Below are 26,800 nucleotides of genomic sequence, written 5' to 3' on the forward strand. Positions count from 1 at the left end.
CACATGTTCTCCCCCCTCCCTCCCTCCCTCAGTTCTTCTAGGTGTAGTAATAAATTACACCAGCAGAGGAGCTGTAGCTCCCTGCATACAACACTCCCGCATACTGGCTGGTACTGTAGTGTGGCTGGCATTCACACAAATACGCACACTTATACTAAAACTCATACATACATATTCAAACTTACAACACACTCTGTTACACAACACAGCCACACTAAACACACTTGAATATTGTAATATTGCTGCTAATATTACACTGCCATATTGTAATTACTAATTTACAGAGCATCAATTTTCAGTATCTAGCCATCTAATAATCCCCAAGTTTAATTGTTAAAAATAAGTCAACCCTTCACCTCAGCTGATATGTGAGCTACAGAAAGGTTGACATGCATCATCCAAGTGGCGGCCACATGTCAGTGGTGGTTCAAATAAGTGACACATATTACACAGTTTATCCCTAGTGATGGATTTTTTATGAGTATAATGATGACAATAATCATAGTGATGATGATAACACTTACCTCCTCCCTCCACCAGAGTAAGTAAAATGACATTAAATCGTAGGTAATGAGACCACCATAAACTAATATCAAACAGAACAAATAACGAGGCAAGGAGGGAGGAAAATCAGAGATCAGGGTGAAAACCCAGGTTTGAATTAAAGACCAGGAAACAAAATTCAATGAACTCTTTATTATATACACCAAGAAAAATGATAACAGAAAACAACATGTAGTTGTTTAACAGTGCTCGTTGTCTGGTGTCTATCTCTTTCTAACATGCTAAGAATACAATTATGACACTGAATATATCCACAATATATCCTATATACGCCCGAAACCCATTCAAATTTAATTCATTTGTCAGAAAAACAGACACCTGTAACATCAACAGACCTTAATCTCACACTCAACCATCTCTAGAAGGCCTGGAAAAGCAACATTTTTATTAATCATTTTATTTGAATACATTTTTGGCCAAAAAATTAAAACAGAACATTTTTTTAAACTAAGCCAATCCAGCCAAGCCATTTTGTAGTAGAGTATCTCTTTGAATAATCAGGGAGTATTGATATCTCACAAACAATTTGACAACAGAAATGACCACAAAAGTAAAAAAAGGGTACAAAACACAAATTAAGGTGTGGGAATTTTTTTTTTTCCAAAAGTCACTTCTCATCAGTAATTGTACTCTGTAAACAAGGTTTTTATCTAACCATTAGTCACCTCAACGTATCCTTTGTTTTCACGTTGAAAAATCAGTAATCGACTCATTTAGCTCCGTCGTTCACGGAGTAATAATATTTCACACTGTCTTTACAGAGGCGGTCAGAAACAAAAACAGTGATCTGCAGAATATGCCAGTTGGTACATCTGTGCCACCTAGAGGAATGTCGGCAGAAAGATTAAGTCAAAACAACTCAAGTTTCTTTGGCTTTCAGTGATAGCCTACCTGGTTTCCTGGGCCAGGTCATACTGTATTATTTACAGAGCTGATCAAGAATGTTTTAAAATAAAGTTAAAGATATTCAATAAGCCAGCGTTGATCGTGGGCTGAAGTAGGTAGCAGCCAGTCTCGATGTAATTTATGACCATAGTACCCATGGCAACTGCAATACCCAATTGCTGGAAACCATGTGACCAAGCGCAGCCCATAAGGAATATCTAATTCCCACCCATCAATTTAAAGCAGCCGTTGTGAAGATGAGCTAGTCTTCAAACCGTATGGGGCCGTATGGAATCATATTGATAATCACAGGTGTCCACTATGGGTTCATTGTCTGGATGGACTATCAGTCCATCCAGGTAATCAAGTAATGGACCGTTCATTGGATCCTCACAAAGCTTTTTCTGCTCAGATCCTCTAATGGCTAAGCACGGTGATTTTCTACAACGGTGTTACCGACGACACGAAGTCATAGGAAATGCCATACATGTCATCACCTCCATAGTCAATAGCCTCAAGTATGTCTTATTATTAGGTTGTAATTCGGCACATTCTTTCGTGTGTGTGCACATAATGAAGGTGCTAGAATGAAAAATACACAAGCATGTACCTGCAGTCCTAAAAAAAATTCAAGTGTAAAAAAATTCATACAAATCACAAATTTATGTGAGAACCTGTGCACTCAATAAGTTACAAAAGGCAACGTAACAACCATTCAGATAATTCCAGACAAACTGGGCCTGATCGAATACTTAATATTTCCTCTGATATGATTATTCACGAACACACAAAAAAAACTGAATGAGCTGCAGAAATTCTATGACAAGGTTCAGTGTTTCCCTTCAGAGACTGCAGAAAATGGCGCCCTATGTAACAAATACACATTTGTACGATTTAGTGACCAAAATCCCCCAACCTGAAAGACTAATGTACCTACTGCAACGCACATTAAAAATGTTCGGCTGGAATAAATAATGAAATGGTAAACATTGCTGACCTTCTGACCCGCTGTTGTAAATTACGCAAGGCTACTTAAGTGGTGGAAAACATGTTTCAAGGTCATTCGCTGAAATTTCGTAACGTGTCCATGGTGGTGTGTGCGTAGATCGGCCACCAGCACAGAGAATAGCATGTCTCCTCTGAGATGAAAACGCGTAAAAGGCAAACGAGAATTCCCCGGACAGAGCTCTGCTGAGCAGTGTGGCCTTCCGCTGCGCTGACTAAATCGCTGTTGTTCCAGAACCGCAGTTCGCGCTGTACCGCCCCTGCCTCAGAAAACAAGCCAATCCAGCATTATGTGGGGGACACTGAAAGACATAGGCGTATTTCAGAGTAGCCCTTGGATTGAAACGCACGGTGTATTTAAAAAGGTACATTTAAAATATCGTTAATCATCCAAACGCATAACTTAAGTAACAGTAAAACAATATACTCGAAAGTATAAAACACAACAAGCACGCATTACAATAACTACTGACCAAAGTACAAAGTAAAACCAGTAGTAAGCAGTGGAAACCACCCGAGGCCATTTCTGCGCAAACAGATGCACAACCTTTGTCTGGCAAAAAATCAAAACATTGTGCACATTTAAAAATACACATATAGTATACATGAAATCTACTTTGGATCTGAAAAATACGTAGATTCTGAGCATCCATTATTCTGCCAGACTGGGAAAACACGACAACAATCTGCAGATCTCCCTTTGTGTAGACTACGCGCAGATACTCCCCTGTGCGCTCGAAATTGTTTTTCCGCCCTTATATGGCTGTGGGTGCAGTCAGCTCTCACTGCTCTCGACGGCTGGCGAGCTGCCAGATTCTCAGATTACCGTTGTATGCCAAACTGGTTTCAAAACTGTCATCTGCAGCACCCGCAATTCTGCGAGAGGGACCGTCTGAGCGCGCCACGAAATGGCTCACTGCAATGTCGGTTGCTGCATCACTCCCGACATTACACGTATCAGTAGAACTCATCCTGCTCACCACGGTTACATTCCTTGTGAATGTGAAAAGAGAGAGAGAGAGAGAGAGAGAGAGAGGGACATGTAATGATGTGGGGAATTCTGATCTCTTCTTTCGAGAAACCTCGCCCAGCAATGGCGCAGCAACATTTCCAGCTCTTAATGATCTGCTTTGTGTGAAGAAGCCATTTTGAAATTGAGAACAGCACAGAAGCCATTAACACAGTTCATAAGAAAGGTCGCTTTTGGGAAAAGAGGAGCAGAGAGAGCTGTCTGCAAGCCTAATTTTACCCCTAAAACTGTCTTGCTTTTATTATCCTTATTAAGGCATCTACTGAAACACGGATTGCATTTGCTTAATATTAAGTGTAAGTTTTTAATATCTGGTCATATTTTTAAATTAACATCCTATTTTACATTTTTGAACACGTGTATGAATTTGTGTTTACGTTTAAGAATAACAAACCTTGCATTACTAAAATATATATGTATATGACAAAGATTAAATTTTAAGGCAGCACACTTTAATTTGAGAATTATTGTCCTGGTAGATTTGCACACTATCATTTATTAACATCTAAAGCATTTAGTCAACACACAGTCCATTACCTTAAATGGAATAAGGTGTCCGTGTCAGATCTTAAAAGTCGCATAATTTTTTTTCGCTTGTTATCTTCGAATTGATGAGCGTTATGCGTTTGAGTCCAATCCTGCCTCCAGGAAGCGAAGGGGAGAAGCGCAGGTTTGCATATTACTGCTCTCACAGATGCTGCTAGAAGACTTTCAGCATTTTTTGGATGGCCACTGGGAAGTTTCTTATTACGTGTGTCTAAATGATTTAAAAAGAAATCTTTTCATGATTTCCTTTTCTTTTTAGGAGTGCCATACCCGCCCCTCCTTTAAAGCACGCCTGTGTTAATGGATCCGAAGATGAGAGAAAAACAGTTCCTTTTTCTTCTGCGTATAGGCCTGATAAATAAATGCCATCAAAATGTTAAGGTAAATATTCTTAATGAGCATTTTATTACACCTGCCTGTTTTTTTTCTTTCTTTCAGTGTTTGGTGACGCATTATCATCCTGAATGTACTGATAAGAGGGAAACACTTGCTGATTTCTACAGATATTAAAATATGCCCTTGGTGCAAGGTCATATAAATGGACTTACCTTCGTAGCATTCGTCTTAAAGCAAATGTCACGGTAGTGTATATGTATGTATGGTAAAGCTACGCAAAAGCTACTGGACATGCATTTGTGGTGCTACAGTTTTAAAATAGCATTCCATTATAGTTTGGAAGTCCCCTTTGTGTTATTAGGCTGTACTCAGTACAGTATGTACAACCAGCTGCAGTCCTTACTTTTGAAATCAGCATGATGGTATTTAAGGGGATGGGTAGAGTGAACAGCTACATAGACCAGCCATACCCGTGAATCAGCATTTTTTTAAAGGCCAGTTGAATTTTTCGTTCTGGCCTGTTCTGTTTGCTGAAACGTGAGAAGCAAACAACTCAGTAAAGCTGAGATGGAGACACAAACGGCATGCAAATGGAAGTGTTTAAAAAAAAAGTTGTCAAGATATGACTGATGGAGTTACATTTAAATGATCCGTTCTTTTAAGGAGTTCAGATTACATAAAATACTGTTAAGTCTATTTTTTTTCTAAAGTTAAATGCATTCATAAAGAGATAAACAAGAAAGACTTACATATACCTATAATGATAACTTGGCCACTTAACCGTTCTGGGTCAATGATGTGCCAAAACAGCATGAAACATTTATTGTATTTTTTTTTTACTTTTCATAAACTCATACAGTGAGTTGTTTATTCACTACAGTTTGACTTCAGTCACAAAATGCTGACGCGCGTGTGTGTGTGTCATGACCTAGTTAGGACAAAGATGGAGTCCAGGAAGAGCAAAAAAATAAAATATCAAAGGGATTGCATCCAGCATTTGGCTTCCTTCTTCTCAGATCCTTTAAATTAAGTAAATATTGTAATATTTGTATATAGTCCACGGAGAGACGATGAAATCAAGTAAACGATCCCTTTTAGGACAAAGGAAACCCATACTGGCCATTTCGATCCTTTGCAGAAAGATGGCTGCCTGGTCTCTCGGCCTCCTCTCTGCGTTCTGTTGAGAAGCGCCTCGGTTTAGCTTCTAATAGCAGAAGTGGAAATGGTGCTTCGATCTGATTGGCCGGTGGAGCCACTTCAGTTAACCAGCCAATTGCCCAAGCACCGCAAAATGTCAGACGCTGTTCTGAGTTGGTATGCTCGTACAGCGTATCCAAAACATAGAACCATCATTAAAAAGATTAATAATTGGAAGAATTTCCTGGGACGTACAGAGAAAGGAGGGAAAATGACGCTTCCTCCTGAGTGGCGTCAGTACCCTTTGAGTTTAAAAAGTCAAATATGTTCTTGTTTTTCCTCCCCTGCCCTAAAAGTGTTCATATTCGAACGAATAAGTTTAGTCCAAACACGTAAAAACCAAAACAACACAACTGTACCAATAAACTGCGCTGTTAAATGACCTGGGCGGATTACAACTCTGTCCTAGTCGTCCAAAACTAGCTGAGCCTCCGAAGTCCATCTTGTGTGTGTCCTTTGCGTAAATTTAGGCGGTAGATTCAACGTTTTCAACGAGACCTCAGTTTCTGCAGAAATGTGCTGTCGCGCACAAACCGCACGTAGACCTGTATTTTAGGAAAAACAGATATAAGGAATATTAGTTCACGCTTGTAATGAGTGCGTTCCAGTTATAATTTATGTGAAAGATTGTATCGAATGTGCGAGTGGAGTGCCAGGGTAGGTGCTAGTGTAGCTCTATAGTGGTGTATTGTGGGAGAGACAGAAAACCCAGATCAGAGGCACACAATATGTGTTGGCTCGCTGAAAGGAGGCAGGATCTTTTAAACCATGTAATGTAGTCAGGAAAAGGTAAAACGATCTCGTCGTTTGGTAGAATAAAAAGTGTCGATCGGAATATCTTGCATCATGTCCAAGTCCGGCGAAAGAAGGCTAAATGACTATCACGACAGAAAACAGAGTTGCAGTGAGCTTACTCCTTTTTTCCTCTTCTGTCTGTTTTGGTAACAGGGGTCCTCTTCTAACCCTTGTTTTCTTAGTATTTCTGCTTGTAAGACCATGAACATTACTTTTTTTGGCATGGTAACACAACGTATGTTCTGTCTCTGCGTATTCTTTCACAGGTTTGGCGAACGGAATGGAAAACATTCATCCAGTTTGCGGTTCGGGGGAGAAACGAAATCACCATTGGAGAAGTTACAAGTTGATTATTGACCCAGCACTGAAAAAGGGACAGCATAAACTCTATCGCTACGATGGACAACATTATAGCATGCCAGTAAGTGCCTGATATCAAAGCCCAAGCGTACATAAAATGGTTGAAACGGACAGAGTTTTGTTAAATTTTGCTGCCGAGTCGGTCGCTACAGTGAGCAACAGATACAATGTTAAACGCGCTGAAGTAGCTCGGTACAGCACCTGACACGGCACATCGAAGTGTCACAGCAACTAATGTTGTTACAAAAGCGTTGCTCACTAACATTTAAAAAAGTATGCATTCATATCTAGACACTTGTACCACTATTTTTATTTACGTTTTAATTTACCGTGTTTTATTCGAGTACTTTGACAGAAACACGAATTCGTATTTCCTCATAAGGAGGGCAACATAGAGTTGGGTTTTTTATTTTTTGAAACTTTTTATGTTTTCGTATGTTCTTCTTCCTTTAGAATCCGGGAATGGCACCGGTGGATCACCCCAGAGACCCGCGAATCGGTCGTCTCTGGACCAAATACAAGGAGACCGATCTCCCGGTGCCAAAGTTTAAGGTAGTCTGTCACACCCCCTTGCCGAGCTTGTCAAACTTGGCATGTGGGGTTTGTTTTTTCCGGGCATGCTTCATTTTCGTGCACGTTTAGGTTTTGTCTGTCAGTACTGCACGGTATTGTTTTAATTGATCCATAATAAGAACCAATCACTTTGTGAAGTGCAGAAATTAAGCTTTTGCCCATTTCGAGTTACGGTCTGTAGCCTATAGGTTACGTCCACTAATGCCTCTGTACAGAGGTGTGACGTGCAAAGAAATAAGTGTACAGCCTAATATATGCTTTGCACGTGATTACTTTTAAGTACAGATATGCAGTTTGTAGTCTGCCAATGTAATGTTGTTCGCTGTACGAGGCAACTCCATAAATTGTAGAGTAAAGCATGTATTGATGTAGGCCTAGTTTTATATTAGCTAAATTATTTAACCGACATCTATAGCCTTATTGATATTTTTCCATTTTGAGGTGGACGAATGTTACGTGGGACCTGTCCCTCCAAAGGAGGTGACATTCGCGAAGTTGAACGACAACATCAGGGAGGGATTTCTGACGGACATGTGCAAGAAGTATGGGGATATCGAGGAGGCGGAGATTTTGTACAACCCCAAGAATAAGAAGCATTTGGGAATCGCCAAAGTTGTGTTTGGTTCTGTGAAGGCAGCAAAGGATGCCGTGCAAAATCTTCACAACACTTCTGTCATGGGAAATATTATCCACGTGGAACTCGACCCTAAAGGTAAGCAGCCGCGTTTTCACTCATTTCCCCCCCACACTAGTATTTTAAAGAGTGTATAGTCATGTCTTATGCATGCAATTATGTGTACCAATATTACTTTGTTATATTTTAACCGTATCATGATTTTCCTCTTTTAAAGTCACGTGTAGGAATTTACGTTGTCGGTTGCTTGGTAACCGGAGTAATTTCAGCTTCATGTCAAAATGCTCAGCTAGTTTTGTGGAGCGGAGTGTGTGACAGGGACCTTACAAATATAACAAAATTATACAGTACTTATTAATGTGGATGGCATGTAGTACGTTTGACACGTAGGCCTAGACTAGTTTACTTTAGATAGATAACAGCAGTTAAGGAAATGTAGGAGATGCTTTTGTAAGTCTTGTAGGGAAACTGACCTAAGGCCTAACGCTACTGTTGCTTTACTGTGTTCGTAAAAAACAGCAAGGATTAAACGGAAATAAACCGGATAAACTTGTTACACGGGTAGAAATTAAATAATAAACGGAAGTCTCTACCAAACGCGGCGTTTGCTTTCGCTTTTAGAGTGGTATATAGCCCCTTTTTGTCAGTTTAAGTTCGATGTGTATGAATAATTCTCTATGTGTGTTTGTCGATGCCGCGCAAAACAAAGAGCTTCGTTTCATCAGACTCATTTGAATGTATTATTTCACAATCTGACCACAGCTTTCTGTTCCCTTAAAGAGGCAGACTGCCTTTTCCCCCCTCACGTGGATGTATTCCTCGTTATCGAACGCCTTGTACTTAGAAGTCGTTATGCAGTAAGTTTAAGGAAAGGCTTCTGTGTATCCTGCAGCAAGACTGATACATTACGATGGGGGGAAGTATTTTGTCATTTAGTTGTTTTTTACACCCAGCTAAAATATTTCGTCGAATATGGTCAGTTGTCAGTAAAATATTTAACATTATTACCGTCGTTTGCGGTCACATGGAATACAGTTTCACACACGCTTTAAATTTTTGTTTTACGATTCATTGCACAGTCTAGTACTAACACTCTCTCTCACCTTGCATATGAACCAGTTCAGCTAATAAAACTATCATTTAAGGATTATGAAAAAGTGGTCTTTTTACTATGTGCATTTTATATAATGTGATGTACTGATGTTTGATGTATAAAATCGGTGTCCCAGTGCTGTTTACAGTTTTATGGTAGGAATATGTTGTGTGTAAGTCTGTTCATACATAACCATTCTCAGACAGTATTGTTCTGGGTAGCGGTTAGTCTTCCAGGGAGGCTACATTTATAGTAGGATTGGGTGAGGTGCCCAACCTGGATAGCTTCAGTGTGAATGCATAGTTTTCAACATGTGGTCTGATTTGATTTGCTTAGGGATAAAGCTGTTCACATTATTAAAAACAAGCACATAAGTGCTAATTAGAGTGCAGTCTATGTGACATATAAGTCCTTGAATATATCATGGATATGAGAATTCCAATAATTTGGTTCAAACCTGGATGACAACAAAATTTTCTGCCCTCAGATACCCACTCCTTTAAGCCATTCTCGTGGCTCCACCATCTCTTCTAACTACTTGAACTTACTGCTCCGCGTGTAAACCTCTGAGCTCTACCTTTTAACTCCTCTCACTGTTTCACCTGTAAATGTCTCTTACTGCTGTGGCTGTAAACTCCTCTCTCCCCTCTTTCTCCAGGTGAGAACCGGATGCAGTACTTCCAGCTTCTCATCAGTGGGGCATACACCCCTCAGACGCTGCCAGTGGGGGACGTGTCGCCCCACAGTCTGGCCGATGCCCTGCTGGTAAGACCCAGTCCCTCTGATGGCCATCCAGGGCCATTCTCCACAAACCTAGCAGAGGTGTTTTATTGGACGAACCAGGCATTTGTCAACTAGCTTTGCAAAAGCCATCTTGGCTTGTGCTTAGCGTGGCCAATGAATGTTTCCTGAGAAGAAGTTTCAGTCCAAAAATGAGTGTCTTTAAAAGGTCAGAATTATTCTGTGAGAAATGATAAATGGCAAAGAGCAGTAATGAACTGTGTTAAAAAATCTCTGAGAATCAGATCACTCTTTTTGTGTGCTATTTGACCAAGGCTCAGATTTAACTGGTGGACTCTGTCCATGTATATGGGTGAAGTATTTTAATGTAACATTTTTCACTGCTTAGAAAATATTTTTCTGTTCATGTCAGCGACAACTTAAATCATGTTACAATTTTCATTACTTGTAAATATTTGTTTAATCTCTGTATTGAAAGGTAAGGATGCACTATTGAGTGTATATGTCCATTGCAAGTAGTGGTCTACAGATCAGTGTTTGTGTCTGAGAGAATTTCACCATGTTGGCATACCTCAAATAGGTTATAATATTATTTATTGAATTCATATACCTGTTCTATGATGTTGTTAATGATTGTATCATACTTGATAACATTATCATCATTTTCACTCAAAGGCTCTCTCTGAGCTGCTTATAAAAAGTCCAGTGGCAACAACACACATACAGTATTAATCCAAATGCGGAGTAAAAGTGTTTGTTTAAATATATGTCATCAAAGCTGTAGCAGTTAAATTAAACAGTAACATGTTTACAAAAGCTGAATCACTAATCATATAAAATGCCAAACCTAAATCAGCTTCTGTTAAAACCAAATATGGGGAACATTGAGCCAAGCCAATCGTTGGATAGATGCATTAATTTGGTGAATGGAAGTCATTTTCAGTCATGTTTCATTTAAGTGTGTATCTAAGGAATGTCCAGGATAACACACTTCAGTAACCAAATGTTGCATCAGACCAAATTCTATCAGCGCAAGTTTTTTGAGTATTTAATAGTCTAGGAAAGTATAGGAAAGACTGTTACCCTTTTTATTTCATTTCAACACAGTGGAATTGCTACCATACAGAAATTGCACTTCAACATACTCAAAATGTATGCAAGATTCCTAGTGTCTTTAAGTGATTTGAGGGTTTTCCCATTTTGCCACAGTATGTTTTATTTCTCTCTTCTCTCTAATTAAAAGCTCCGGATAGCATGAAGGCCAGCTCAAGTCATCAGCTGCAGGAGAACATTGGGTTCTGGGCTCACAGGATGTAGAATACTGTGCATAGTAGTACTTGATACATATCACAAATATGTCAAATGCATAACATCCCCCCGCTGGGGCCATTTTGCTCCAGTTTCAAATTGTATGAATATTATAACACTGCTTCACTATGTGTTGACAGTGATCAAAGATATTGTGGTTGATAAGGTTGTATTGAAGTCTCCACATTACATTGCTTAGTTGCTATTAAATTTTAAGCTGTGGCAAAATCAATTTCACAAAACACTTTGTATATTTAAAGCAGCAGCTGGTTTTAATCAACCAAAACTTTAGTTTAATTTTTGCTTTGAAAGATTACTGATGACTAGTGCTTCCAGCTGGCCATCAGATACATCTCTCTTAACAGCCTGCACTGACGCAACTCTGACACAACATTGTCACAACATCGGTCTGAACCCCAGGTCTGGCCACATAGTGGAGCTATAGGAGAGATTTACAGATGGATAGTTAAGATGATCTTGGAGTCTGAGGGTGAGTGCAGGAAGAAATTCTAGATTAAAGATAAAGAGGAGCAGAATGGTTGACACTACAGTAAGCAAGAGCATGACATTAAAGTGAATGCTAGCAGCAATAAGGAGCCAGCGCAGGGAATTAAGCAACAGCAACGTGCACAAAAGGACAAGTCAAGCAGTAGAATTCTGCGTTTAGTGAAGAGGGTACACAGCTTACGGAGGAAGTCCAGCAGTGAGTCCAGTGATTAAAGGAAGTGTAGAACACCGAGGAATCCATCCTGTGCCTATTGCTTAAGAGCAGCAGCAGTCTGCCAGAGAAGCATAAAGAGTGTGTGCCTAGGCTGTCAGCAGAAGGAGAAGAGGACAGAGAGCGATAGACTTCATATGCAAAGGTCAACCAAAGGGACAGGGATGAAGAAGAGATTTAGCGAAGGCTGAGATGGTGGGAGTGCATCTGGAATGCCGATGTTCATTCTCATTGATAAGATTCTGATTGATACTATTTCAGGATTGATACTGCTACTGATTGAATGAGCAGTAAAGGTGTTCATTGGTTGACTGACAGTAAACAGGTTAAACAACAGACATAATTATAATAATTTTTATTAAAAACACAATGGCAGGGCCCCACCCGTCCAACAGGAAGGCAGAGGCATTGGGCAGAGATTCCATCTGTGTTTCCGTAAGGTGCAGAGGGGAGCAGCCAGGTTATTTGAAGTTGATTGGATGGCAGGAGCTGGAGTTGGTTTCTGGTTGTTGGGGTCTGAACTGTGTATGTGTGTGTGCGTCTGTATTTCTGCAGGTGTGCGAGTCAGTGAAGAAGCTGTCAGAGGGCACCTTAGCGGCGCTGGGGGGCGTGACCACACCAGGCAGCGCTGGCACTCCTCTGTCATTCGACACCGCATACTCCAGCCTGCGACAGGACACGCCCAGCAGCTTTGGCCACACGCCCCAGTCGCAGGGCACACCTCGGCCAGCGGGCACGCCCTTCTCTCAGGACTCCTCCTACTCCAGCCGGCAGAGCACCCCAGCATACTTGCCTGGGCGCGGGGAGGGCTCGGGGGGTTACAAGCCCCGGCGGCATGAGACTAAGTTCCAGGACGCTTACAATCGGCGGCCTGAGCGCCACTACGTCCACCGAGGGGCGGAGCAGGCCCCTTTCAAACCCCATCAGCCCCCGCCTGAGCCCACACCCGCACCCACACCCACGTCCACACCCGCTCCCACGCCCATGCCCACACCAACACCCCCACCCTTCACCCACACCCCTCCCCCACCAGTCAGCACCAACTACAAGCAGACATTCTCCCCGTACCAGGCCCCCCCTCCCCCATACCCCCCAGCGGAGCCCCCCTTCGCCCAGCTGCAGCTGGAGTACAGGAGACCTCCCCCTCCTCCAGGTGCTGCACCCCCTGCTGCTGACTTTGAGCCTCTCAAACAGAAGCCAGGCACCCCGCCCCTCCCTGAGCCCCCTCCAGCCCCTGAGCCTCGCCCCCCAACCACGCCCCCCATTGGCTCCCCAGAGCACTGCCCCTCCCCAGCCACGCCCACCCCGGAGGGGGACCGGCACAGCCTGGACACGCGTATCGAGATGCTGCTGAAGGGGAAGAGGAGCAAGCTGCCGTTTCTGAGCGAGAGGGACTCGGACAGCGAGGTGCGCATGGAGTGTAGCCCCATTTCCTCCTCCTCTTCCCAGCTTTCCCCCGTCGGCCCCTGCTCTGTCCTGCCCAGCTCTGCCCGCTCGCGCCCCCCCAGCAGCGGCCTGGAGGACATCAGCCCTACCCCGCTGCCAGACTCTGACTCCGACTCCGATGAGCACATCCTGGGGCCGGCTGCCCTCCTATCTTCCTCTGGGGCGACCTCGCCCGCTGACCCACACGCCCAGGGGAAGGCGGACACAGGTGATGTTAACGACACAGGTTCGGGGAACCACACACCTGCAGAGAAAATGGAGGAGGTAAGAACCATGCCTAATTTCGCTGCTCTTGAAGCTGGGCTGAGTGTGTATGTCCCTGCATCATCTTTAACGCACCTTTAATGCATAGCACGTGATTTGTTTGGCACAGAAAGAGACAGGGGGCATGAGACCTCTTGGAGCAGAAAGTCTAAGACTTGTGTTAGACGTGTTATTACTGTACTACCTGTAACCTGTGTTAAGGTGTAATTACAGTTATCATCTGAGACCCAATGACAGGTCCCTCACCTGCTGAAAACAAATATGGCAAAGCATTGTGGGTAGCATTTTTGTCTTAATTATGTGTCGAAGGTGATGTCTAACTTGCTCATTTAGGAGGACATTAGACCACTCTGGTACCTGCAGTTATGCTATAATGATGTCAATCTGACATTCCCTAAGGATCCAATAAATGCACCATCAGGTGTGTGCACACACTAATCTATGGAGTATACACACCAGCACTAACCTGCTCACATACACACACACACGCACACTAATTCTTGCACACAAGCACACACGGTCGCACATTCTCACACTCTCAGCAGAGCATTGTTGACATTTTTAGCTTTTTAGTTTCAACGGTTTAGTGTCACCACAAGGCTTTTTTTCTTGGGGTGGGGGGTGGGGGGGCTTTGTGGCTTGAGCACTGAATTTGTTTTAAGATAACACCTCTGAATTCAGAGCTGTAATGTAGATGTACAGCATATCGAATACATGGGGCCCCATGTCTAACATGCATTGAAATATGTCAAAATGTCATTATGAACTCGCATCCCTCTCTCGCCTCTGATTTTATCTGTACAACAATTTGTGTGAGTGAGTGACTGAGCGTGGGGTTAGGCTATGTCCCATGCCTAAGCATCGCCCCACCCACACCACCCTGCACACACCCTGCACACACCCTGCACACACCCTGCACACACCCTGCACACACCCTGCCTCATCCTGTCTCACCCTGCACACACCCTGCCAAGCTGTGGCAGTGTGCTCTTTAGGTCAGAGCGGCAAATGGGGATTCTGTGCCCTGCACAGAAAGGGGAGGGGTCAGAGCTCGGGTTTCTGTCTGCACGCCTGACACTTGACGGGGGGTTCACGGTAGTTTCCAGATCTTGCATTTGTGCAGATCATTATCGTTCATCCTGTCATTTTAATGAGTTATTGGAGGGTATAACAGACTGATTTGGTGCCTTACAACATCATGGCCTCCTCTCAGACAAGCTCATTGTGTCAGGGGGTTTCTGCGCTGGAGTCCGTTATAAACGCTTCTACAGGAAACAGGATATCTGAGCCTATCCACTACAGAGAACACTTTCACTTCCTCTTTCTCACTGTTCTGAGATCATTATGCCATCAAGAGATCACAGGGCCTGGCGGTTGAGCTCTTTGTCTTTGTGGTTCCTGGTTCTGTTGAAAGAGGCCATCAGGGGTATCTGGCTCTCTTTCTTTGTGTCTGTATTTTTGAAAAGGCCTAAGAGCCTGGTTGAAGAGGGCCACATTTCCACACCTAGGAGGAGATGCACAAGGTTTTTTTGTGACTCTGAGAAACAATTTTACATCATTTGAAATATGTTGGAGCATAGGCCCTCTTCTCCCAAATATAGTTAAACACTGCAGCATGACTTAATGCTTGAAAAACTGATGTCTTGCCTTAAGAACCTGTTTGCTTTCAGCACAGAAGGCCTGTTGCACTTCTTTCTGTAGATGTAGAGTCTTTTCTCCATTTCAGCCTAAATTACTGTTTTCTGGAACAGTGGGGCTACTGCTGGCTTTTCGGCAAGCTGCTTGTTTTAGAGAAGTAGGGGAAATAGTGGTGTTGTCCTAATTAAAATACTTTTTCAGTTAGGGTGTGTTACTTCTGTGTTTGCACACAGTACTTGGTAGTTATTTCAGCCTCAAACAAAATGAAAGTATATTTCAATACTGTTTCAATACTTAATATTTAAATGCTCTTATGCATGAAAGTGCCTTTTCATGTTGTCACTGAAAGTTGAGACCACACCTTTTTGTAATTTGACAACATTGTCCACTAACTAGAGCATTTTAACCTCTGGTCAAGGGACAGGTGAAATTATAGTATGTCTCCTGGACTTCAGAAGGTGTATGCTGCTATGGAGCAACATCTGCCAAAAGTGCTGCCATCTATTGGTCCAGAGTGTACTGTACATTTGTAGTATATGAAAAAAAACTCTCGCCTGTCTGAAAGGAATAGGTCGGCCCCTCGAAGTAATGTATTTCTCAAATTAATTGGAAGTCAAATAAAGAAGCTAAAATATTAAAGATGCAGGCAGGCATGGCTACAGCTGGATGGGCTAAAGCCTCAGTGCTGAGAAGTGCAGACTGCTCCAGTGCAGAGTGCTCTCTGCTAAATAGTCTGTGAAAGAGTCTGCATTTGCACAAAGGGGGCACCTACAACTTTTGTCTGTGTTTTTAAGTTTTTCTTTACGGTTCTTTATTCAGCGTGTGTCTTGGGGGCAGGAGAGTATGAAATGGATGGTGTTATTCTGTCACATGAGTCTGATGGTTCCTTCTCTTCCTCTTTCTTTCTTTCTTTCTCTTTCTTCTTCCCTCTCTTGCCCCCCGTAGAGTCTTCAGTCATCTGGTGAGGACATGGAGATTTCGGACGATGAGATGCCCGGCACACCCATTGTGGGTGGTGACTGTGCCAAGGGCATTGTGGTGAATTCCGCCCCCTCTCCTATGCCTCCACCGGCCATTCCTATCCCACCCCCAGGTTTCCCACCCCTGCCCCCTCCTCCCCAGACTACCTTCCCTCTGCCCCCTCCTCCCCTGCCGGGGGTGCCCATACCCCCCATGCTGCCCCCGCTGCCCCCGTACCCCCCCAGCATGGTGCCCATGATGCCCATGGACATGGTGGGCGGCCTGCCGCAGTGGGGGGGCATGCACATGTCCTTCCAGATGCAGACCCAGATGCTGAGCCGCCTGGCACAGAGCCAGCACCCCTACCCCTACCCCCCCTTCATGGGTGCAGGCGGGGCCATGCCCTTCGGGGCACCCTACCGCCCCCTGCCAATGGGGGGTGTGCCTGCACCTGGGATGGGAAACGGGCAGCCCTGGCACCTGCCCGCCATGCCCAAATTCAACCCAGCGGTCCCCCCTCCAGGCTACGAGCCACAGAAGGAGGACCCCCACAAGGTGACGGTGGACGGGGTGCTGATGGTCATAGTCAAGGAGCTGAAAGCCATCATGAAGAGGGATCTCAACCGCAAAATGGTGGAGGTGGTGGCCTTCCGGGCCTTCGATGAGTGGTGGGACAAGAAGGAGCGCTCAGCCAAGGTGAGGCTTCTCCAGACCTCCACTGTGGTGATGGACTTTTTTTTGCCATTTTATCGTGTCAGGAATGGTAACATTATGGTGAATTATGTAATATAAGAGATGCAAGACATGATACAAAGTTAAGAAAGTGTGCTGTGGATATGGTTTAAGGAAGTTTGAGTCTATTTCTCTGTCTGGACCAGGTCTGTAAGTTTGGTTTATGGCAGAGTTGGTGTGTGTCCCCACAGGCATCCCTGACCCCAGTGAAGTCTGGAGAGGGGAAGGAGGAGGATAAGGAGAAGGTTCGACCAAAGGAGACGCTGGGATCCAGCTTGCTAGAGAGCTGGAAGCAGGGAGAAGGTCTGGGATTCGAGAGCATGGGGCTGAGCATCGGCCTTCGTGGGGCCATCCGGCTACCGTCCTTCAAGGTACTGTTCTGCCTATGTTAGTCATGTCCCTTACTGAAACGTGTCCTGACCAAAGCATGTCTCCTGTTAAAAGGTTTCCTCTGCTGGAATGATTCCTGATGAAACGTATCCCTTTTGAAATGTTTCCCTGCCAAAACATACATGTGCTGAAATGTTTCCCCACCAAAATATGTCCCTACTGAAATTTGTCCCCTCCTGAAACAAGTCCCTGTAGAAATGTATCCCTACTGAAGCATATCACTGCCAAAACATGTTCCCTTCCAAAACACGGTCCTACTTCAGCATGTCCTTGCTCTAACTAGTTCCTGCTGATACATGTGCCTGCTCTGAAATGTGTCCCTGGTGAAACGTGTCCAATATTCCTTCATGTTCCTGGCAAACCCTCCCTGTCAGAAGGCTTGTCGGCTGGCAGGAGGCTGTTAAATGTGGGTGGGATCATTGGCGGTGGGCTGGGGTTATGACAGTGATCTGTATACTTGTGTAGGTGAAGAGGAAAGAGCCACCTGACCCCGCCTCCACGGGTGACTCCAAGAGAGCGCGGCCCTCCATACCTGTTGATGATGAGTTGGAGGATGAAGGTGAGATTGATAGAACACAGATTTGTTTGTACTGGCTTCAGTGCCCTATTTGACGTGCTTTGCACTGATCTTTTACTGTATGGACAGTAAATGTAACGTCATCATGTTAAGGAATGGTATTCAGTTGGGATTTGTTCTGTGGACAGCCCATCAGAAATGGTCCTTAAATAAAGAAAAATACAGGTGATAGCAGAGTGCCCCAGATACAACTACCGAATCAGTTCTGTTGTTTATCTAATGGTTTTTAATAGAATTGACCTGGGATCAGTGCTTTAAGTAGAGTTGGCACTTTCCAGTCACACAGACAGGATTCAGATAAAGATTCTGGTTCAGCAGTAACTGCTATGGCTATTACTGGATCTAACATATGATGGCTGGGGCAGATCTATGCACTCTAAATCTAGTGCTGCATATTTAAGTGTGTGCACAGGTGGGAATATTCATCCTCAGGTGAGTCAGTAAACCTGTCATTTTTCTTCCTTTCAGATGCATCCAGGAAGGACGGCGAAGGCGAGGGCGATGAGGAGGAGGAGACATCCGAGAAGGAGGAAGAGCCAGAGGGGACGGAGGGCTCTGATAGGTTGTCCTGTGGAAAGGTAAGCTGACAAACGAGCAGCCAAATACACAAAACTGCAGGCTACTGTAATTAGGACAGGCTAACGTAACCCTGGGTCTGGTGGGATGCCCTGGAGCTAAGAGGTGAAACTCTGGTTCCTTTAGGAGGCGGAGGATGATGAAGACGAGGATGAGGAAGACGAGAAGGATGAAGTGGACTCTGATGACAGCGAGAGGGAGGAGTCAGAGTCCTCAGATGAGGGTAATCATCGAGGAAAAGATTTTAGTTCCGCACAAAACCTGGACAGACCCACTGATTGAATGTGCTATCTAACGTTCATTTACATTTTAAAATTCTGTTTTCGCAGAAGATTCTAGTGTGGCCTCATTCAAGTCCGACTCTGACTCCTCAGGAGAGAGTGAAGACTCCTTTGACTACGACTCAAGCTCTGAGGAGGAGGAGGAGGAGGAAGAGGAGGAGGAGGAAGAGGCCCTAGGCGTGGAAAAGGAAGGGGAAGGGCCTCGCACATCTTCCTCTTCGTCGTCGTCATCTTCCTCGTCATCGTCGTCTTCATCGTCATCTTCTGAGGAGGAGGAGGCGGAGCTGAAACACACCCTTGAGGACCCATCGGCGCTGGCTCTGCTGGAGGGAGCAGCCCAGAGGGAGGAGCCTCGTCGTGGAGCCAAGCTTCACGGATCCATCCACTCAGAACACGACCTTCGACCCCCCTCGCCTAAAGGAATCCCAGGTCTGAGCCTCTCATTACTGTGAAGAATTTTACAACTCATCAATCAGTCCAGCAGTCAGACTTTAATTGATGTTGTGCTCTTCACAAAGGAAAGCACTTTACAGGGTATTTTGAAACGGTGTCGAGTGCGTGCTACAACCAATTTGACAGGGCATGAGGCATAATGATTACCTGTCACCTTGAGTGCCACTAGTAAAAGCAATGAGATGAATGTAGGCAGGGAGATGTACTAATGGACCCACATCATATGGTATTGGACACCTTATACTTACCTGTAGGCTACAGAATCTTTAATAGTAGTTTAGCTGTGTCTTTTTAGAAGACCATGTCTTTTTAGTATGCCATTCAGATAACCAGAAAGATACCTGCAGTGTTAATACAGTGTTAACAGTTAATAAGAAATTGGTGCTTTACTAGTTTTTCTGAGTGGAGGCCTGCTGTTGTTTTGATCAGAGGACGACCTCGAAGTGGAGCTGGAGGCGGGAATCCTGGCTTGTAAGCCAGAACCCCTGGAAGATGTGGCAAACCTCCGGCCAGCAACACCAACTGGCTCGCTGGCTGACAGCGACTCGGACCTTCGGCTCAAGAGCGGCACTGAGGAGGAGGAGGGGCGTCCCCGCACCCCTGGGCGAGAGTTGCACGCTGCTTCCAGGCCTGTCCCCCCCTCCTCTATGCCTCTTCCCCTTCTTCCCAGCCCAGTTGTTGAGTTGCAGTCCTTGCATTTTCCACTGGGGGCGCCAGTCTCATCCAGACGGCCCACAGAGGAGGATGTCCCCCCAACCCCGGGCAGGGGGGCCCCGAGTCTGGGGAAGACTCAGAGCATGGAGAGGGTCCCCATCACTCCAGGCAGGGACACGCCCCTCACAGGGAACAGCCTGACCCTCAGCTCCCCCCACGTCCCCGGCAGCCCTTTCGCGTACCCTACCCAGTCCCCCGGGCTGAACAGTGGGGTCCCGCTGACTCCTGGACGTGACTTCACCTTCACACCCACCTTCCCCGACCCCGTTCCCGCCCAGCTCGCGTCGTACAGGAAGGGCTCGGCCGAAGGCTTGCTCTTCAGAGAACCCCTGCCCACCGGCTCTCCCCTGACCCCCCATCCCGCTGGCCTGCCCTCAGCCGCCGCCTGCGCCCCCACACCACAGGCCACCTTCACCAGCATCCCGCCCCTCACGCCGCCTGTGGAGGCCGCGCCCGCAAAGAGGAAGCCAGGGCGGCCCAAGACCAAAAGGGCGTCAGTGTTTGCTCAGCCGCCCGCAGGGGACCATCCAATCACAGACGTGCTCGCAGAGGCCGCACCCGTCACTGTCCCCGCCTCCGACCCATCGGCGGTGTCCCTGGACTTCAGGGAAGAATGGGCGGAGTCAGGGAAACGGGGGGCCGCTCCGCTGCGGGAGCTGGATAACGTGCTGCCAAAGGAGGAGCCGGGGGCGGAGCCGGAGCGGGCGCTGAAGCCGCAGCGCCGGCAGCGGCGGGGGTGGGAGGAGCTGCTCCTGGCCATGCACTCCCCTGCGACTTCCCCGCCCCGCCCCAGCTTCCTCCCGCGCTCCGAGTTCGAGGAGATGACCATCCTGTACGACATCTGGAACGAGGGCATTGACGAGGAGGACATGCGCTTCCTGCAGGTCACCTACGACAAGATGCTGCAGCAGGAGAACGGCCACGACTGGCTGAACGACACCCTCTGGGTTCCACATCCTCATATCCTTCTGTTGCCAGATGCTGGGAGATACACAGGGGCTCAGCTAACTAATGTGGTAGCATAGGATTGGTCAGGTACTTCAGTGTCATGAAATGCACTGTCATTTGTGTGCTTGTGTAGAGGGAGATTAGAGCACAACAGAGGTGTGAATTTGTATTTGCACAGTGACCTGGTTTTCAGAGACGAAGATAAAATAGTTTTGCCATCACAAGCCACCCCTCTTTCCCTTGACTACCTGGCACCGACCAGCATTCCGCGTCTGAAGAGGAGGCGGTATGAGGACGGCATTCGAGATCACACGACTGGCTGCGCCCGTAGCGAAGGCTACTACAAGATTGACAAGAAGGACAAGATCAAATACCTGAACAGTGCCCGGCAGCTGACGGAGGAGCCACCTGCAGACACACAGGTGAGCCAGAGACAGACGCAGCCTGTTTTTGTGTTATGTAGATAATATGTGTAGTAAATAGCGTGAATATATGTACATATATGCATAGCGGTGCATATATGCATTTATATGTGGCAGTGTGGCATAGTGGTACGGAGCAGGACTCGTAATCAAAAGGTTGCCGGTTAAATTCCCCGCGGGGGCACTGCTGCTGTATCCTTGGGCAAGGTACCCGACACAGAATTGCCCCAGTAAATACCCAGCCGTATAAATGAGTAACATGTAAAAAAATAAATAAGTAGATAAACAAATTGTAAGCAATGTAAGTCGCTCTGGATAAGAGCGTCTGCTAAATGCCAATAATGTAATGTAAACACAGTGTAGATACTTGTTTACATGTATGCAAATGTAGTGTAGATGAATCTATGTGGATGTAATGCAGATATATGTATTTATGCATTATTCATTTTGTGTGCTTATCTGCAGGGCAAGAGCATCCCAGCTCAGCCTCACGCCTCTACCCGGGCGGGGTCAGAGCGCCGGTCAGAACAGCGCCGCCTGCTCTCCTCCTTCAGCTGCGACAGCGACCTGCTCAAATTCAACCAGCTCAAGGTAGGTGGTGCACGCGCGCACGCACACACACACACACACACACACACACACACACACACACACACACACACACACACACACACACACACTCATAACACGCTGTCACATGACTACATAGAGGTCAGTCAGTTCAGTTCGCCTTTGGCTCTGCTAGCAGCATAATGAACCTAGGTCATGAACCTGCATAGCAAATTAGAATAGGATGGAAACAATGATTTGGCTGAACAAACCTCTCAAGCTCTCTGTAAAGATGTTCCAGTAGAAAGCTGATTTGATTTCCATTTTAATTTGTCAGGCTTTCAGCTTCACATTTCCCTTGGGTTTCGTGGTTTGGTCTACTCTGTTGTGGCAGCACTGTAATACCTGCATTCTGGAAGAACACACTGCCCTGTATTTTCAGCTTCTGTCCCTTAACCTCATTTTGACACTTTGGGACAGATGTCAGCTATCTTTGGATAGTTTTCATTCCATTACTTGGTGGAGGGAGCTAAAAATACTCTGACCCACACCGCGAGCTTTCCATTCACCCAGCTGATTCCCAAAATAAATCAACCCTGTGTGGATTATCAAGTTTTCCCATGATGCCCCTCACCTCTGATCTGCCGTCGTGAAGGAGTGGGCCTGAATGTCTTTGGAGCGCAGCTCCCCCCTGCCGCAATGCGAGAGAGCCTTTCTCCAGGTCGTTTCCTGTCCGCGCAGTGGAACCCTCGCAGGCTTGACTTCAGAGTTGCGTGTTTTTGTGTTCCAGTTCCGTAAGAAGAAGATCCGGTTCTGCAAAAGCCACATCCATGACTGGGGCCTGTTCGCCCTGGAGCCCATCGCTGCAGATGAGATGGTCATCGAATACGTGGGCCAGAACATCAGACAGGTGAGCAAGGGGGGGAAAGAGAGGGCACCACGCCTTCTGATCAGGGTGGTCTTCTTCTCTGATATATTTTGCACAGAAACATGGCACTTGATGTTGTGTTCACCTAATAGGCTGAAGTGAACTGTGTTACCTTTAAACAATCACTGAGCGAGCTATTCTGGCGATGTAAGAAATCTAAGATTTCATCCTCTCACAGAAAACATGTATAAATAAGAACTTAAGCAATTCATCCTTTCCTTCAACCATTGCTTGACATTACACATGTTTCCGAGGGACTGAGAAAGGGAGCATTCCTCCTGTAAATTCCAAAGGCTGAGGGACAATTTTTAACTTCTAGAATCATTGCTTCACAAGTACTTCTTATGAGCCTATGACTTTCAGCGTTTTGCCACCTGCTGCTTTTTTTACTGTGTTCACAATGTTTGCCTGTACTTCAAACCACCCACAAATCATCAGCCCACTGAAGTTTTGTTTCTATCAAGTGCAGAATGTTAGCGTGGTTAGACCTCTGCATGTTTTGCTAGTGCTGCCCCCTGGTGTTGAAACCTGTAAGCAGTAATGTGTGCCTGCCACCCCTTGTAGGTGATCGCAGACATGCGTGAGAAGCGCTACGGAGACGAGGGCATTGGGAGCAGCTACATGTTCCGTGTGGATCACGATACCATCATCGATGCCACCAAGTGTGGCAACTTCGCCAGGTTCATCAACCACAGCTGCAATGTGAGTAGTATACTTCCATCTCCTACTATCTACTGGCAGTGCGTCTGTGTATATGTGTCTGTGTGCATGCTTATGTGTACTGCAGTCATGTGACAGTGTGTTATATGTGTGTGTGTGTGTGTGTGTGTGTGTGTGTGTGTGTGTTAGATGCTCTTAGACTGCTGTAACTTACAGCACATGAATTTAATCTGATCCTATTTGCCAGGGACCGTGTATAGTTTGAAACATCACTCATAACAGCTATGGTGTGTTCAAGTTAGCTAACAGCTAGAGTGGGTGAAAAAATGCTTCCGATGGAGATGTGAGATGTGGCCATGTTGAATGATGGAGTTGATGTGCTTTTATGTCTCTTCAGCCGAACTGCTACGCAAAGGTCATCACAGTGGAGTCTCAGAAGAAGATTGTGATCTACTCCCGGCAGCCAATCAATGTCAACGAGGAGATCACCTACGACTATAAGTTCCCCATAGAGGATGAGAAGATCCCTTGTCTCTGTGGGGCGGAGAACTGCCGGGGCACCCTGAACTAGTCGTCCCCAAAAGGCATCCTGAATGAGATGCCCTGAGACCCTTGAGCGTTTTGGCCCTATGCCGGATGCCATTGTGTTCTCACTGTGCCTAAAAAGAAGAACCAAAAAAAAGAGAAGAATGTGAAAAACAGCGATTCGCACTTCTGCTGAACGCTGCGCAGCTAAGTGTTCAGGACCGTAATTTATTCTTGCTGTTTACAATATCAGGTGCTCTCTCTACAAACATTTACCACTTTACCACAACACTAGATTTTTCTCCATTTCCTACCTCTAGCTCACCTGGTTCCTCACACTTTACCATCTCCTTCAAGCTCACTGGGTCTGAGACACTATCCCTTCTGCCTCCAATTTTACCAGTCCAGCACACCATACCTTACCTCCCAGCTTTTCCACGCCAGTAATATTTTCTGTTGCCCTCAGTTCAGATTTATAGTCCTAGACTGTCTGCTTAAGGTAATTGGGCTCCCTGGCTGGCTACTTTATAGCAGTATTGGCTCACTTTAGAAAGATTCTCATTTTATTACATTCTTCAGCATTTAGAGAAGGAGCTCTGGGCATGAAGGTGTATGTAGTTTAGAGTGGATTCCCCATGGTGATGCTGTGTCACTGCTGCTAATTGGCTGTCTGTGTCACTGCTGCTAATTGGCTGGCTGTTTTCAGTGGAGATGGTGACTCTAGATCTTCTGATTCTGCGAAGAGTAACCTGTGTTGTCAAAAATGATCATTTACCCTTTTCCACTCTGTTGTCAAAAAGCAGATGGGAGAGATGAGTGCAGCCATGCTGTTCCCCTGACAATCAGTAAAACTTGTCCTGCAGTAATCATCTCTGCCCACAGTAGAGGACACACAAATATTGGCTTGCAGGCTGGTATTTATGGGGAAGATCAGTTTCCCGAGTCATAGCTTCAGGTGGTCAACCCATGAATTTTAGCATTATGGGAGAGAGAGAGAAGAGATGGCTTCTTCACGCACACTACAGTATTCCCAAAACAAAACACATCACAGAACCAGTAGTTGGACTCTTTTAAAGTGAGTGCCAGCAGCTTATATAAGTTTTCACAGTTGAATGGAAACTAATTCATCATTCTTGTCCATCGTTTCCCAGTATTATGACTTGTAATTGGCTGTCACACAGCTGACTGTCAAAGCAAGGGGTAGATACCTATCTTTCAAGCCCAGTATTACCATGTTGAGCCCACTGCAGATGGTATGGCTAAATTGCCCTGTAAGACCTGCACTGTCAGCAACAGTAATGAACCAAGGCCAATCATCAGTTCAGCTCTGCCACCTTAAAATTTGGTGAATGAAAAAAAAAAAACCAAACAAAAATAAGTGATGATCCCTGTCATCCTCTGAAGGAACAGATTTAGTAGGCATCTAATTGGGCAAGTGTGGTTTTGTGACAGTTTGTTGAATTTGCCTATTTAAGCATTAAAAAGCCTTTGCCAGTCATGTCTGTGAAAGATAAAGAAATGCAAGGCTTAGTTACATTAATGAGGGACCCACAGCCTGGCCCCCTGGAGCTACTGTTCAGTCACTGCTGCTGTTTGCATTCTCTTCTGGAGTCGTTGCCCCATCCCAGACGTTTCCTGCCTGCTGTGGGTGCAGGTACCCAAGAGTTGTTCTTACGGGTGATTCACAGCTTTGACTCAGTTTTTACTTTCCTCTTTAAGTGCAGTAGACCCAAGTGGCTTAAAACACTGTGCATGCCCTTCAGCCAATGTCTTCAGCAATCTGTTCAACACTTTTCATGGTATTCCGTGCTCTGGTGCTAGCAGTGAAATGGTAAATGGAAAGATGTTCAGTGTTTGTAAATTGCATTGAATAGTGTGGAAAACCAAAATATGACAGATGATGTGGCTACATCAGTCCCATCCTCCAGCCTCATAGAACCCATAGAAATGGTGACGTAGCAGTACATTTACTCTCCTAATGGAAAACGTTCACAGTCCACTGTGGTGCTTTCTCCTCTCATTTAAGCAGGTACATCTCGCATATCTCACAGACGAATACAATCATGCTAACTAATGCTTTGTGCATTTTCCTAGTTTTTATTGTTTTGATTTCTTGAATTGCAAATGCACTAGGGGCTTAGGCGTCATGCTAACTCCCTGCTAGCCAATCGGAACCCTCACAGCCAGGCCATTCATAACACCCTCCCCGCAGGAGGGCCAATCATAGGGTGGGTCGGGCTTTTTAAACACAGTGTTTGTATTGTGTAGGTTCATTTGTATTGAAGACATGACTTTTTTATCTTGAAATGGGGAAAATCCTGAAAAATTAAAATGATACATTTCTTTCCTTTTAAGAAAGAATCATTATTAAGAAATGTGGATTTTTTTTGTCAGGGAACATATGAAAATATGTAAAATAAGTGTTAATAACTTTGTTTGAAGTCAAGGTGCATCTTGTACATAAAACAAGCCCATGATTCCCTTCAAAAGATTGTTTCTTGTAGAAACGTCTTCCTTTTTTCCAGCAGCTTTTCTTTGTAATCCAAAGTTTGTAAATAGTTTATATAACTGTGAATATCTCTCTCTTCGTTTCTTGTTCCAGAGATTTGCTACAGAAGTGCAGCTCAGAGAAGTCTATCAGATGTTAGCATAGACAGAGCTGGTAGCAATATTTTCAGCTTGTGTCAAGCTTTAGTTTCCTTGTAAATTCTGTGAAACCCGTTTGCTGTGAGGAGAGAGGATGGAATGTTTCCAACGCAGAGATGGCCGTGAGGACGGGGGTCATGCCCCATTGCTCAGGTCTATTTATTATAACATGCAAAAATGTATGAAAAAGAAAATGAGAAGAATTAATAATAAAGGCATTTTAAAAGGTGTCTGCAGCTTAAACTGGACTTGTTTTGTTCTTGTTGATCATAAATACTCCACTTTAAATGGTTGACTAGTCACAAC

The 26,800-nt window shown here is 45.1% G+C and overlaps 1 protein-coding gene across 4 annotated transcripts; it reads left to right on the forward strand.

Annotated features, from left to right (window-relative positions):
* The first annotated feature begins 1,560 nt into the window (after nt 1-1,560).
* LOC118777445 (histone-lysine N-methyltransferase SETD1B-A-like) lies at nt 1,561-26,370 on the forward strand. Of its 4 annotated transcripts, none has more exons than XM_036528342.1 (19): nt 1,561-3,780; nt 4,290-4,411; nt 6,625-6,779; nt 7,172-7,270; nt 7,733-8,003; nt 9,677-9,783; nt 12,341-13,495; nt 16,079-16,789; nt 17,017-17,196; nt 17,681-17,774; nt 18,261-18,370; nt 18,495-18,591; nt 18,698-19,078; nt 19,532-20,776; nt 21,020-21,186; nt 21,652-21,777; nt 22,526-22,645; nt 23,228-23,365; nt 23,721-26,370. In XM_036528342.1, the coding sequence occupies exons 3-19, from the start codon at nt 6,639-6,641 to the stop codon at nt 23,892-23,894; spliced, it is 5,316 nt and encodes a 1,771-aa protein (XP_036384235.1). In that variant the 5' UTR covers nt 1,561-3,780; nt 4,290-4,411; nt 6,625-6,638; the 3' UTR covers nt 23,895-26,370. The 4 variants fall into 4 exon arrangements, with proteins under 4 accessions (XP_036384235.1, XP_036384237.1, XP_036384236.1 ...); XM_036528344.1 differs by lacking the exon at nt 1,561-3,780 and adding an exon at nt 3,960-4,154; XM_036528343.1 differs by lacking the exon at nt 1,561-3,780 and having other exon boundaries at nt 4,175-4,411.
* Nucleotides 26,371-26,800: the final 430 nt, after the last annotated feature.

Source organism: Megalops cyprinoides, chromosome 5 (genome assembly GCF_013368585.1).
Source record: "Megalops cyprinoides isolate fMegCyp1 chromosome 5, fMegCyp1.pri, whole genome shotgun sequence".
Lineage (NCBI taxonomy): Eukaryota > Metazoa > Chordata > Actinopteri > Elopiformes > Megalopidae > Megalops > Megalops cyprinoides.

Coding starts and splice junctions, on each gene's coding strand:
- LOC118777445 (XM_036528341.1), top strand. CDS start 6,410: ATGTCCAAGTCCGGCGAAAGAAGGCTAAATGACTATCACGACAGAAAA. Junction 13,496..16,078: donor CTGCAGAGAAAATGGAGGAG/GTAAGAACCATG, acceptor TGCCCCCCGTAG/AGTCTTCAGTCATCTGGTGA. Junction 18,371..18,494: donor ATAGGTTGTCCTGTGGAAAG/GTAAGCTGACAA, acceptor TGGTTCCTTTAG/GAGGCGGAGGATGATGAAGA.